The sequence below is a fragment of the Lepidochelys olivacea genome (assembly GCF_965140295.1).
Source record: "Lepidochelys olivacea isolate rLepOli2 genome assembly, chromosome: 1".
Classification (NCBI taxonomy): Eukaryota; Metazoa; Chordata; order Testudines; family Cheloniidae; genus Lepidochelys; species Lepidochelys olivacea.
The window spans coordinates 219,445,093-219,460,208 of NC_140411.1; the positions used below are offsets into that span (position 1 = coordinate 219,445,093).

At 53.5% G+C, this 15,116-nt stretch overlaps 1 protein-coding gene across 1 annotated transcript; it reads left to right on the forward strand.

Moving 5' to 3' along the window:
* The first annotated feature begins 3,949 nt into the window (after positions 1-3,949).
* LOC311528808 (uncharacterized protein) lies at positions 3,950-6,656 on the forward strand. The gene is made up of 4 exons (XM_084644237.1): positions 3,950-4,112; positions 4,489-4,748; positions 5,260-5,349; positions 5,997-6,656. Exons 1-4 carry the CDS (start codon positions 3,962-3,964, stop codon positions 6,405-6,407), a joined length of 912 nt encoding a protein of 303 aa, XP_084500363.1. The 5' UTR covers positions 3,950-3,961; the 3' UTR covers positions 6,408-6,656.
* The last annotated feature ends 8,460 nt before the right edge of the window (positions 6,657-15,116 follow it).

A 15,116-nucleotide genomic window follows, 5' to 3' on the forward strand; every position in this document is an offset into this window, starting at 1 on the left:
GAGGGACACAGTAGCACAGTACAGGAAAGTGGCCAATGAACGTGAGGACAGGAGGGACGATCGAGATGAGAGGTGTTGGCAGAGGAGGCATGAAGCAACGCTGGTGCTACTGCGGGATCAAATGGACATGCTCCGGCGTCTGATGGAGGTTCAGGAACAGGAGCAGGATCACAGACCGCTGCTGCAGCCCCTGTTTAACCACTCTCCCTCCTCCCCAAGTTCCATAGCCTCCTCACCCAGATGCCCAAGAACGCGGGGGGGGGAGTTCCGGGGATCCAACCACTCCACCCCAGTGGACAGCCCAAGCAACAGAAGGCTGGCATTCAACAAGTTTTGAAGTGGCCTTTTCCTTCCCTCCTACCCTCCTCCCACACCCCACCTGGGCTACATTGTGAGTTATCTCCCTATTTTTATTATCAATTAATAAAGAATACATGTTTTTTAAATGATAGTGAATTTATTTCCTTTGCAAGCAAGCTGCGATCGAAGGGGGGCGGGGGGTGGCTTACAGGGAATTAGAGTCAACCAAGTGGGTGGGTTTTCATCAAGGAGAAACAAACAGAAGTGTCATACAGTACCCTGGCCAGTCATGAAACGGTTTTCAAAGCTTCTCTGATGCGCAGCGCTTCCTGCTGTGCTCTTCTAATCGCCCTGGTGTCTGGCTTTGCATATTCAGCTGCCAGGCGATTTGCCTCAACCTCCCACCCCGCCATAAACGTCTCCCCCTTACTCTCACAGAGATTGTGGAGCACACAGCAAGCAGTAATAACAATGGGAATATTGGTTTCGCTGAGGTCTGAGTGAGTCAGTAAACTGCACCAGCGCGCCTTTAAACGTCCAAATGCACATTCTACCACCATTCTGCAGTTGCACAGCCGATAATTGAACAGCTCCTTACTACTGTCCAGGCTGCCTGTGTACGGCTTCATGAGACAGGGCATTAAGGGGTAGGCTGGGTCCCGAAGGATACATATAGGCATTTCAACATCCCCAACAGTTATTTTCTGGTCTGGGAAGTAAATCCCTTCCTGCAGCCATTTAAACAGACCAGAGTTCCTGAAGACCATGAACCTTTCCCGGCCATCCCACGTTGATGTTGGTGAAACATCCCTTGTGATCCACCAGCGCTTGCAGCACCATTGACAAGTGCCCCTTGCGGTTTATGTACCGGTTGCCCTGTTGGTCTGGTCCCAGGATAGGAATATGCGTTCCTTCTATAGCCTCACCACAGTTAGGGAATCTCATTACAGCAAAGCCATCTACTATGACCTTCACATTTCCCTGAGTCACTACCTTTGATAGCAGCAGCTCAATGATTGCATTGGCTACTTGCATCACAGCAACTCCCACAGTAGATTTGCCCACTCCAAATTGATTCCCGACAGACCAGTAGCTGTCTAGCATTGCAAGGTTCCACAGGGCTATTGCCACTCGCTTCTCAACTGTGAGGGCTGTTCTCATCTTGGTATTCTTGCGCTTCAGGGCAGAAGAAAGCAAGTCACAAAGTTCCATGAAAGTGCCCTTACACATGCAAAAGTTTCGGAGCCACTGGGAATCATCCCAAACCTGCAACACTATGTGGTCCCACCAGCCTGTGCTTGTTTCCCGGGCCCAGAATCGGCATGCCACGGTATGAGTCTGCCCCATTAACACCATGATCTCCAAATTGCTGGGGACAATTCTCCAAATTGTTTTAGAGTAATCTGTGCCCATGTCCTCATCACTCTTGTCACCGTGCTGCTGTCACCTCCTCGCCTGGTTTTTCAGGTTCTGGTTCTGCACAAACTGCATGATAATGTGTGAGGTGTTTACAATGGTCATAACTGCTGTGGTGAGCTGAACGGGCTCCATGCTTACCGTGCTATGGCGTCTGCTCAGGCAATCCAGGGAAAAGGGTGTGAAATGATTGTCTGCCGTTGCTTTCACGGAGGGAGGGTTGACTGATGACATTTACCCATAACCACCTGTGACAAATTTTTGGCCCCATCAGGCATTGTGAGCTCAGCCCAGAATTCCCATGGGCAGTGGGAACTGTGGGATAGCTACTCACAGTGCACCGCTTGGAATGTCGACGCTTGCCACGGTACTGTGGACACACACCGCCGAGTTAATGTGCTTAGTGTGGACGCATGCACTCGACTTTATACAATCTGTTCCCAAAAATTGACTTCTGTAAAATCGGAGTAATTTCATAGGGTAGACCTACCCTTAATATCTGTAAGGCTCGGATATTCCAACAGTTAGTCTGAATAAGATTTGCAGGCACACATTGGATTATGTGGCTCACAAGAAATATTGTACTGTTGTCTAATTGCCTGAGCACCGTCCATCCAGTGCACTGAGGTATCTAGTAAGTAATGTTGAACTGTGTGATCTTAACAAACAGAAAGCCTGGTCTACGTTTAATAAATTTACTTGTGGGTCCCAGTGTGGGAAAAATGGTGGGATCAAACAAAGACTGTATCATAATGCATATGCCCAAAGGAACTAAATTAAGGTTGCACAGTCAACCACAAGTCCTGCATTTAGTAAATTTCCAGTACTTGATTCGGCAACCTAAATACCTTCCTAGTAAGGTGGGGGGTCTTTAGGTGTAAAAATAGCTTCCACTGGAATGTGCTCAGGCCTGTGTGTGATTGGATCAATGATCAGTTCATGCCCAGGCCGAGTTCAACAAAACCTGTAACGGACATCGAGCGGGTGATTCGTTTAACTGCTAATGTGATTGTCCTTCTGTCCAGGAATAACGGCCAGTGGGATGAAAGGGAAGCTGCATTGCTAGAGAAGGGATCTTGGGTTCATAACACTGAACTGCACAGAAAAATAAAGACGTCGTTTAATGCATTTATTTCCTAGGTAATGTCAAATGTAATGGCTATTGCAGAGGTTTATCCGTTGCTGAAATGAGGATTACATTAAGTTCCCTTCCTGCACGATAGCCCTGGTGTTCTCCTGGAACCAAATGGGAGCTGCATTCCCTGAGCTCTGACCATCCCCAGCGTGGCAGGACAGCCCCCTCTGGACACATTTTCAAAATCCGTGGCAGTCGGTATGTGAATGCACTGCTCTCCGCCTGCCCCCCGCCAGCCAGTAGGTAACAGACCCAGACCTGAGTACGGGACAGTGGCCTCTGGCGGCGAGATGAAGGGACGGGGGTGGCCCGCAGGGACACCGGGGCGGGCGCCCTGCCGGGCCGGGGGGCCCGGTGCGCAGCGCGGAGGCGCAGGGGCTCCGCCGCCTGGCGAGACCCACCAGGTCCCGGCCCGGAGCCCCGGTGCCCGGGCGACGCGGGCCGAGCCGAGCCGCGCCGCGCCGCGCTCTGGGGACCCTGGCCCAGGGACCCTCCCGCGCGCAGCCCCGGCCGCGGTGCTGAGGGGCGCCGGCAGGCTCGGGCGCATCCCAGCAGAGGGCGACGTAGCCCGTCGCCCGCCCGCCGGCTCCGTGCGCGCCCGGGGGAGACCGGCCCCGCCGCGTGTGCTCGGGTCACCAGCGCGGCCGGGGCCTGCGATTGGAGCCCCCTGGCTCCGCCGCCGCGCGCGGTGGCCCTGGGCACCCGGGGCTCCCTGCCCACGGCTCGTCTCACCCCGAAAGGATGAAGAACGAAGGGCTGAGAAGTGGGGGGTGGGAACTGGAGCCGGGGGCCCCCCTTTGCGGCCTCCAAGCCCCTGAAACCCCAGCCCCCGGGAGGGACCCGGGCCAGGGCTTGGCGAGCGGCTGCCCCACCTCTTCCCTGGGGTGGCTCCCCGCCGGGCTGGGGTGACTCAGCCTTCCCAGCCAGGGGCCCTCGGAGAAGCCCTTTGAACGGGAGCTTTGATGGGGCCCCTTGGCCCCTCCCCGGCGAGGAGCACAATGGCCTGAGCTCCGGGTATAAGAGGCCCGCGAAGCGGGGAAGCAGAGAGCAGCAGGGAGCCCGAGAGGGAACATGGACTCTGCCCCGGAGCTGCAGGAAGCCTTTGCAGCCATGACCCCAGAGCTGTGGGAACTCATCCCACTCGCGCGCCACCCAGCACAGCTCGACAGCAGCGGCGGGGGCGGCCAGCCCCTCTGCGCTGGGCCTGCTGGCTCCACGGGTGGACTGGTGGGGAGAGCGGGACCAGGCCGGCATGGTTCAGGTGAGCCCTCCAGGGGCTGGTTGTCAGGAGGGGAGCTGGGGGCCAATGCACCGGGCCTGGCTCAGGGCAGTTCTGGCAGCATCGCTCTGCGGGGCTGAGGCTCAGTCTGCTCTGCAGGGCTTTGCCCTGTCCTCCCTCCAGCTGACTGGACAATGGGGCTGCCACCACTTCCCCCAGGGACTCTGTTCCTCAGTCGCATAGATGCCCACTGGGAGGGAAGGATTCCTGACCCCCAGCCTGGAATGAGAGCTCAGCTCCATCCCCCTTCACCCCCAGCTCTCGCAGCCTCTTCAAGCCCCCCAGGCAGTGCCTCTACCTTCCTGGGGTTTGCGCCTTCCTCTGACCCTTCTCCTCTCTTCTCCCTTTGGATTTACAGCAGGGATCGACTCCAGAGAGGGATGCATGGCTTTGCCCCAGGTCCCGTCCATTGCTGCTGGGCCCCATGTGGTAGCTGCTGCCCCCAGCAGGGATCCCCCCCACAGTCGGTGGGGAGGGCAAGAGAGGAAGAAGAGGAAGAGGAACTTGTACAGCAGGAATCAGCTGCACATCCTGGAGTCCTTCTTCCATCGAGAGAAATATCCCAACCTGCCTGAGGCTGAAATGCTGGCGGGGATGACGGGACTCACCTACCAACAGGTACGTCCAGCCCCTCACTCTGGGGCTCTGGTTTCTCCTCTCTCTGCTTAAGGGACAATTTGCGTTCTGCGGTTTCTACAGCCAGGGCACCATAGGGAGCCATAGCAGAGGGTTGGGGGAGTGGAGTGGTGCTGGGGTCTCTGTCACTCAGAAAGGTGCTCACAGTGGGTCTGGAGGTACTGGGGCTGGGAGGACAGTTTCTGTGACCTGGACGGAGCAGGGGAAAGGGTCGGGGGGGTGGGGGGGCATGTGAGAATCTTTCATCCAACCGGAAAGCAGTGAAGGATCCTCCCCTCTGTCCCTGCCTCCCATTCTTCATTCAGGGCCACAGAGATCTGCTGTTGGACACAGGACTCCTCCCTTCTTCTCAAGGCCTAGGGAGGGGAACAGGTTATTTCAAAGCCTCTCAGGAGGAGGGCAGGAGGGAGGATAAAAGGGACAGACATTGAGGGGTCCCTGAGGTTCCTTCTCTGCCAGCAGCTCCTTCAGCCCCTCTTCTCTCCAATTCCAGATCCGGATTTGGTTCCAGAATAGAAGGGGGAAGCACCGGAGACTTTACACTGGAGACGGGACACCTGGGAGCAGCCTCTGTACCCTGCAGGTGAGAGCTTGAGAGCTACATACACACACAAACACACTCCCAATCACCCCCTCAGACACACGCTGAGTGTCCCCCACCCACACCTCCACTCATCCACAGAGACACTCAGACAGCGAGACACCCCAAGGAGCAGACACCCGCTCACACCTGCCAACAGACACATGGGCACTCTGGGCCTTTTCCACAAGGGTTATTCACTGGTATCTGGCCAGCACTTCAGTGACACAGGGCCAGATCCCCAGCGTGTGTAAAGCCGGGCAGCTCCAGTGAGTACAGTGCAGCTACACTGAGCACCAGGAGTTGGGGCCTGGCCTGTGAAGTGCTGGGAACCTGCTGAGATCTTAGCATTACACTGATCTCCCTCTGGGCTGTTCCTTTCCTGCCCTGTCAGGTTTGTTGGGGGCTGGTTTATGGGCCATTGGAACCCGTTGAAGAGTCAGATTTCTCCCCTCAAAGCATCCCAGGTGCAAGTAGATTCACCACCTGCAAGTCCCCTTGGGATCCTCTGGGACAGAAGAGCCTACAGAAATATCCAGGACAGGGCTATTAGTGCTGCTAGCAGTGAAGAGAGCTGAGCCCTGGGGATCAATGCAGGGCTCTGGGCTCTCTGGGTTGTGATTAAATGTTCTGCTTTCTCTTCCCTACAGACCCAGTGCTGTGCACGCTCCTGCAATGATCCATTCTCCCTGTTTCATTGGCCAGCACTTCCTGGATCCCCAGGACCTGATCCAGGGATGCAATGGGCTCTGCAGGGACCAGAAAGCTCTGCCTTTGACTCCAGAATTAACCTGCCTCCCCTCCAGTCCCCTTCCACGCCTACGGACTTCCAAGCCTACAACACATGGGCCCCAGAAACCAGCCTAGGAACCTCTCCCACTGCTGTGCACCCTGTGACCATCAACTCCAGCTTCCTCCACTTCTCTCAGATTCAGTCCATGGAGTCTCTGGAGCTGTCACAGTTGATCAATGCTGGTGACTCTCTGCTCTCTTCATTCTGTATGGATTCCCAAGGGAATTCGCAGTGGGGGCCCAACCATGGGGATAGCCAGCCCTGGTGACACAGAGGGAATAACTTCAGCCCCTTTGTCTGGACTCCCCACTGGCTGTTTCCCAGCCTGAGTCATGGAGTTCTCAGGCTCATCCACTCCCGAGGAATATCTGACACTCTTCACTAGTGAGACCACCAAGACTTCTTCAGACTGGAAGATGAGATCTGGACAGAGGGAGAGGGACAGAGATGTGGTTTCAGAGTTTGTACAATGCTGTGCATACGTGCATTTCTTCAGTGATATTTTCCTGGTGTGACAATGAACCCATTATGTTAATTTGGTTTTATTATTTTCCAGTAAAACAGTTTTAAATAATCAGGTAGTGGTTCTGGTTCTATTCCTGAGCTGTAAACAGGTCCAACTTCCAGAACTGCTAATCACCATGAAAAATTAAAATTCACACTCCTGCTACCCCCAGAAAGGACAATATCATTTGTGTGGGTTTCCGAAGACTGCAGTGCCATGAACCTATCCAATCTTCTAGCCACTGGCTAAGGTTGGGTTCTGTGAGAATGGGGGGAGTGGGTGTATTTTTGAGAGTCTGTCATAGTGACTTAGGTGTATAATCTCCAGACATTTACTGATCATAATAATGCCATCTGAGCTAGGCTCCTTTGCTAAGGCCCTGAATCAAAAACTTCACAGAGGCAGCATCACTGGGGCTTGGAGCAGAAGTTCTGAACCATTGAAGGGTCTCTCTAATATCTCTTCCTGCCCATTCCCAATGTCTTTTCCATGATCTAAGTGCTGCCGCCTTCTTGTTTCCTGGTGGGTCTCCCTGTTCTGGGCTGGGGGAGAGGGGCTTTGACTTTCTCCCCCAGAGATAAACTTTCAAGGATGGCAGCTGAAGCCCCCATGGGTGAGAAGGAAGATGGGATTAAGGTCCTTTCTGCACTGGGATCAGAGCCAGACCAGCCACAGCCTGTGTGAAATTTGGCTTCAGCTAGAACCACGTTGCGGCCAAGTCCTTATGGCGGGATAGGCATAGGTAGAGGACTGTCTACTCTGTAAATGTGTCCCCCACCCCAAACACAAGCCCTCCCTGATCCTGCAGACGTGCTCCATGCTCACCTGCCTCTCTCGTGCCTGCTTCACATTCCAAATTCCGTGTCAGGTTCGGGGAGGCTGGGGCCTGGTGGGATACCAGGCTCTGGTCATTTGGATGCAGTGGGATATTGTGGTTAGAGCAAAAAAGGAGGGCGTGGATCTTAGTGAGAGAAGGAAGCCGTCACCATGATACACTCCAATTAGTCCCCGTGTGGGTTCCCAGCTTCTGCCCTGTATTTCCCTAACAGCGAGCTAGGAGCCAGGGGCGGTCTTTGCATCCCACATAAAAGAAAGACACATCCCCCTGAGCCTCTCTCCATGGTCCTGACGCGGCGCAGACAGCGCGGCCCATTCCTGTGGGTCAGACACAGAGAGACCTCGGGGAACGTGCTTTGCCAAACACCTCCGGTCTCTGCTTCTTTCTCTGTCTGGGGGAGAACTCACACACAACCTGTCTCAGGCATTAGCGGGGCCCATGCTCGTCCTGCCCTGCCCCCAGAAGCACGGGAAATACCCACAGACTGCCCGAGGAAGGAAGGTGCAGTGGGAGACAGGGAGTTAGGTGCAGAAGTTCAACAAGTGGAAAGGATCGTAGAATCTCAGTTCGGACAGGGCACAGGGTAGCTATGTGCTGCAGAGGAATCTGGAAAAGCCGTTCTACTCTGGTGCTACCCTTCATACTGGCCATTCTCCCCCTCCCTGTGTCCAGTCAGTATCTCTTCCCATGCAACGGGAATCAAGCGCTGCACTGTACCTAGGGGAACTCTAATATGGTCCTCCTTCGACATAGATCCCCCCCGCGCCCCAGCTTCAGCCCACAGCATGATTTCTGCTGCCCGGGAGTGAGAAAAATACCTTCTTCCCCCAGCTCAGGGTTACACTGCCAGAACCAGACTGCCAGATGCTGTGTGTAAACCTGAAAGGAATTAGCTGCTTAAATCATTGCTTTACTATGAACCATTTATATTACAGTAGATGCCTACGGGCTTAGGCTTTGTAGTGCTGGGATCTGATCAAACAGAAAATGAGACAGTCCCAGCCCCAGAGAGTTTACAATCTGATTCCATAGGGACACAAAATATGAGACCCTCTAACATGGGATTCTAATTCAGGGGTGCTCACAACAATTCTTTTGGTGGCCTCAGAGTGCAGCCACCAACTCTTGCGGGTGGCTGTTGTGACAATTCTTCCTAAAATACTTAATTAACTTTCGGAAAAACAAATCAAAATGCACAGATACACCTCCAAATCATTTTAATTTATTTATGTACAGCTTTTTTGGGGGGGGGGGGTTGAAAACTCAATAATACAAATAATGTACAGTTGTCTCTATTCTTTACTGGACCCAAAAAGAATAGACACAAAAATAAGGGTTTTTGCATATTCTTGTCTTTTGTTGTTCTTGCTTTTGCTTTTTTGGTTGCTTTTTGTAGACTTGCTAGCTAGTAAGTCTGCTGCTATGAAAAATGATGTTTGTATGTTGTTAATATCACTTTTCACTGCCTCCCAGCTTGCTAGCAAGTCTGCTGCTATGAAAAGTGATATTAACAAGCATACAAATATAACTTTTCACAGCAAATTTACAAAGCTCTGGCAAGTTGTAGGACAAATTAAGCTCTGGATGGGGAGGTGGGTAGCGAGGCAGCAGGGGCCAGGGTGATGGTTGGGGGGGAGGGGCTGGAGGAGGCAGTAGGGCCAGGGGCAATGGGCTGGGGGAGGCAGTGGGGCCCAGCCAGACCGGACTAAAGCCCTTTGACTAGGGACCAGAGCCTGCTGCCCCATGGCTGGAGCCTGCCGCCCACAACCTGCCACCGCAGGACTGAAGCCAGAAGCCCACGCTCCACCAGCCCCAGGAAGGTGGGGAACTCACACCGACTGCCTGCTCCTCCAGCATTTCTGGCTCCAGAGCGGGGCAGGACCCGACCCCTGCTGGTGGCCCTTGGGGAGGGTCACTGCTTCCCTCCCCTCCTCCACCAATCACTGCCCAGGAGCCTGTGGCTGCAAGAAAAGCCCCTGCTGACTGCAGTGGCCACAGGTCGCAAACGCTGCTCAAATTATAATGAATCCAGTTGAGGGTAACCTAGTGTTGATGGAAGTAAACCCTGTTTAACAGGATCACTCTGAGATGGACTGTCCTGCTGCAGCATCTCTGGAGGCCCGGCAGCCTTTGGACAGTGGAAGTTTACATAGTTCACAGCATGAATTTCTAGCTCCCCTGGGAATGAGGGAAACCTGCTGGCTGGCCTGATGCTGAGCCACCTGCCTGAAGCTGCCGATAGAGAGACACAGGCTAAGTTCGGGTCTGTGTTCTCATGCTATAAATCTGGAGCCGCACCTTTGAAACCAATGCACTTACATCAGATTGACACAATCTGGCCCAGAAGCTTTCTAGTGCCGTTTACAAGGCTCCATTCCTGGAGGTGTAACAGGAATAAGGGAAATCACTGAGAGCAGGATGGCCCCATCCATGGGACACTGCTGGAAAGACCAGTGACATGGGCTTGTGATGGGGTATTTGGGCTAGATTCACAAAGGTATTTAGCCATCTAAGACCCAGCTTTAGGCTCCACTGTAATGCAGCAAACATCTGCCAACCACTGTAGGTGTCTGAACTCATTCAGCACATACATTTTCAGGGTAAAAGTTCCCTCAGCACCAAAGTTTCTGCCTCTGAGAATGCACTTTGCTGCCTGGCTCAAGGCCAGTGCTTCCCAAATAGTGAGTCCCAACAAGGTTCTAGAATAGTTGCAGGGACCCAGGCAATCACACACTTCTCACAGCCTGGTGCAGAAGGGAGGCCAGAGGCAGATAGCAAGCCACGCACACTCACCCCACAGCAGCAACTTCTATCCCATGGGGCTGGGCCTGTCTCCCTGCTCCAAGCATGAGTGGCCCTGCGACTCCACACACCGGGTCACAACACTGGGCACTCACTCTCATTTGGCTCAGATATCTCTCTGTCAATGCCTGAGGCTATGTCTACACTAGAAACGCTAGAGCAGCACAGTTGCACTGCTGTAGCGTGGACACTGCCGTGATGGAAGGGGTTCTTCCATTGCTATAGAAAATCCACCTCTCCGCGAGGCAGTAGCTAAGTCAATGGTGGAATTCTTCCACTGACCTAGCGCTGTCGGCCCCGGGGGCTTGTCTTCATGTACAGTGCTACGGAGGCGCAGCTGCATGGCTGTAGCGCTTTAGTGAAGACACTACTATGTCGACCAGAAAGCTTCTCCCATCGGCATCGTTAATCCAACTCCCTGAGAGGCAGCAGCTGTGTCGGCAGGAGAAACTCTCCTGTTTGACATAGCACTGTCCACACTGGGGGTTAGGTAAGTAGACCTTCTTCCCTCAGGGGTGTTTATTTGTAGTGATACCAATACAGGTCTGTACTGTAGACCTGGCCTGGGGTTTAGATTAGCTTAACTACATCTCTCAGGGCTATGATCTTTTCATATCACTGAGCGAGATATCTGTGGCACTATGCACCCTGGTCTAACGTGTTCAAAACTGCTCACTCCAGTCCCCTCAGGAATTTCTCAGGCTTGGCCAGCTGCATCTGGGGTGGCTATTACACGCAAAGGCGTCCCTTGTTGGGTTATTTCCTTAGTGGTCCCGGTGGTGATTATTTTGTGAGATCGCTGCCCTTGGCTTTGACGAGGCAGAATATTGTAAATATTGAAGTGTTTGTTTTAAAGACCTGTGTATTACATCAATGAGGATGTTTCAAGTTTTGGGTCACAGGTAGGGCAGGCAATTAAAATAGATTCACTATGGCTGTACAGTCTCTCCTGGGTCAGAGCTTGCCATCCCACTGTTGTGAGGATGAAGGTTGGGGATTAGGGAACACAGCTCCCATTAGAATCCATGAGAAAACCAGGGATACGCATTAGTAGAGGAAGTGATGTGATTAGTATAATCCTCATCAATGCTGATTTTTTTCCCACGGCAATAGCCATTGAATGTAAATAACAAAGTTTAGTTTCTTTTAAGATACAGGTAATGATCAGAAATATCTTTCTGTACCAGGGCAGCTTCCCTTGCATGTGACTCAGCAGAATTTCTGTTCCTGGGAGAGGGGAAGCCTGATCACGTTAGCAGATAATGAGATCACTGACTGGTGTGAAGTTCAGGTCCAACAGCCCCTTTCTTTTTACAGACATGCCGTGGCCAAACCCTGCCTGCATGGGCATGAGCACCATGCTAGCTGCAGGACTTGATTAGAGAAAGCCCCTCCATGGGCAGTCTCTTTGGTTCACAACCTCTGCCACCAGCCCAACTGATGCTGCTCCTGTGAAGTTTGTGGTTCAGGGCCTCAGTGAAGCAAGTTTGCTCCCACTGCCCTTGGCAGGATTATTATGATCAGCAAATCTTTGGGAATTAAAAAAGAGTCACTGTGAAAGACGCTCCCCTGCCCCAGTTATGGCTGAACCCTGCCATAGGTAGGGGCTGGGAGAGGGGCTAGCATTGTGACACCAGCACTTCTGGTAAACCCACATAACTGATATTGGCCCATTTGTGGGTTTTGGGGGGGAAGGGGGATTTTAATTGTTTGTGATGAGGAGAGGTTATGAGGGTTGGACCTAATTATAGCTCAGGAACTGTACAAGAAACACTCCCAGTATTATTTAAAACTAGTTTATTATAAATTAGCAAAATCACAATAAGACAATGGATTCACTCTAACAGCAGAAAAGCACCACTGAAATGAGAGAGACCCTCCCAGCATTCTGCAAACACTTAAACCACAGCTCTTTCCCTCTCCCTCTGCCCAGCTTTTCGCTTAGTCTGAAGGAATCTTGGTGTTTTCATGAGTGAAGAGTGTCAGAGATTCCTCGGGAGTGAAAGAGCCTGAGAACTCCCCGACTCAGGCTGGGAAACAGAGCCAGTGGGGAGTCCAGACAGGAAAGCTGAAGTTACTCCCTGGGTGTCAACATGTGTCAATGAAGAGAGCAGAGTGATTAACAGTGACAGCTCCAGAGACTCCAGAGACTGAACCTGGGGGTAGAGGAGGAAGTAGAGTCAATAGCCACTGGTTGCACAGCAGGGGGAGAGGTTCCTAGGCTGGTTTCTGGGGCCTGTGTGTTGTAGCCCTAGAACTACAGCTGGGAGCTGGCTGGAGGGGAGCCCGGTCAATTCTGGAATCAATGCAGAGCTTGCTGGTCCCTGCAGAGCCCATTGCATCCCTGGATCAGGTCCTGGGGATCCAGGAAGTGCTGGCCAATGAAACAGGGAGAATGGATCATTGCAGGAGTGTGCACAGCACTGGGTCTGTAGGGAAGAGAAAGCAGAACATTTAATCACAACCCAGAGAGCCCAGAGCCCTGCATTGATCCCCAGGGCTCAGCTCTCTTCACTGCTAGCAGCACTAATAGCCCTGTCCTGGATATTTCTGTAGGCTCTTCTGTCCCAGAGGATCCCAAGGGGACTTGCAGGTGGTGAATCTACTTGCACCTGGGATACTTTGAGGGGAGAAATCTGACTCTTCAACGGGTTCCAATGGCCCATAAACCAGCCCCCAACAAACCTGACAGGGCAGGAGGAAACAGCCCAGAGGGAGATCAGTGTAATGCTAAGATCTCAGCAGGTTCCCAGCACTTCACAGGCCAGGCTCCAACTCCTGGTGCTCAGTGTAGGTGCACTGTACTCACTGGAGCTGTCCGGCTTTACACACGCTGGGGATCTGGCCCTGTGTCACTGAAGTGCTGGCCAGATACCAGTGAATAACCCTTGTGGAAAAGGCCCAGAGTGCCCGTGTGTCTGTTGGCAGGTGTGAGCGGGTGTCTGCTCCTTGGGGTGTCTCGCTGTCTGAGTGTCTCTGTGGATGAGTGGAGGTGTGGGTGGGGGACACTCAGCGTGTGTCTGAGGGGGTGATTGGGAGTGTGTTTGTGTGTGTGTGTGTAGCTCTCAAGTTCTCACCTGCAGGGTACAGAGGCTGCTCCCAGGTGTCCCGTCTCCAGTGTAAAGTCTCCAGTGCTTCCCCCTTCTATTCTGGAACCAAATCCGGATCTGGAATTGGATAGAAGAGGGACTGAAGGAGCTGCTGGCAGAGAAGGAACCTCAGGGACCCCTCGATTCCTGTTCCTTTTACCCTCCCTCCTGAGAGGCTTTGAAAAAGCCTGTTCCCCTCCCCAGGCCTTGAGAAGAAGGGAGGAGTTCTGTGTCCAACAGCAGATCTCTGTGGCCCTGAATGAAGAATGGGAGGCAGGGACAGAGGGGAGGATCCTTCACTGCTTTCCGGTTGGATGAAAGATTCTCACACCCTCCCCCCCCCCACCCCCCGAACAGACCCTTTCCCCTGCTCCGTCCAGATCACAGAAACTGTCCTCCCAGCCCCAGTACCTCCAGACCCACTGTCAGCACCTTTCTGAGTGACAGAGACCCCAGCACCATTCTGCTCCCCCAACCCTCTGCTATGGCTCCCTATGGTGCCCTGGCTGTAGAAACCATTTTGTAGAAATGCAAAATGTCTCTTAAGCAGAGAGAGGAGAATCCAGAGCCCCAGAGAGAGGGGTTGGATGTACCTGGTGGCAGGTGAGTCCCATCATCCCCAACAGCATTTCAGCCTCAGGCAGGCTGAGATATTTCTTTCCATGGATGCGCAGCTGATTCCAGCGAACGTCAAACGTTGTTGATCCTTTCTGCTTAGTGTTTCTGCAATGTTGGATTCCTTCTGATTCTGCCAAGCCTGAACTTTCATTACCAAAGGAAATGTAGAGTTTCGGCTACCACTTTGAAAGCAGCTGTGTGTTGCATGGTTTATTCAGCCTTGCAGAAATTGCAAACAGCAGCCGGAAAGGTGACAAGTTTGTCTCATCTTCCACCCAATGCACTGTTAACTCTGCCTCCTAATTCATTTCGATGAGGTGAGAATTCCAGCCGCGCCCCCTCCGCAGCGCAGTCCTGTCAAGAAGGGGGTAGTTCAAAGGTGGCTGTGATGAATCCCAGGTATTCACAGACCAGATTTTCTGGCATTTTTAATCTTTGCAGCGCTTGATCTGGCAACCTGAATATCTGACTGGTAAGGCGGGTTTTTTGATGTACTAACAGCTTCCCTTGGAAAGGTCTCAGGTGTGATGCGATTAGCTCCATGCTCATCTGATGCCCCGGCTGAGTTCAGCAAAGCCTGTCACAGAAGTTGAACGGGTGATTCATTTTGCGGCTGATGTGATTGTCCTTCCCCCCAGGACTAAGGGCCAGTGGAAGGGAAGGCCGGCTGCGGGGAGAAGGGGAAAATAAAGGAGGAGGTCAATGCATTGATTGCACGTGTGACGCACAAACGTGGTGGGATGTGCGGAGGTAAAAGCCGGCGGCACAAGAATGGGAAGCAGCCTTAGTGCCGCGTGGCCTGGGGGCTCTCAGGCGGGAGCTGCCCTCCCTGGGCCTGGCCCTTCACGGCACGTGCAGCCTTTGGGACCGGGCCCATTTTCCAGGCGCTACGTCATTCCTCTTCGCCTGTCCCGCCGTGTTTCCGAGCCCTGGCAGCCAGCCTCCTCAGGGGCCGAGCGCAGGGTGACAGCACGGGAGAGGGCTCAGACCGCAGCCTGGCCCGCAGGGACACCGGGGCGGGGGCCCTGCCGGGCCGGGGGGCCCGGTGCGCAGCGCGGAGGCGCAGGGGCTCCGCCACCTGGCGAGACCCACCAGGTCCCGGCCCGGAGCCCCGGTGCCCGGGCG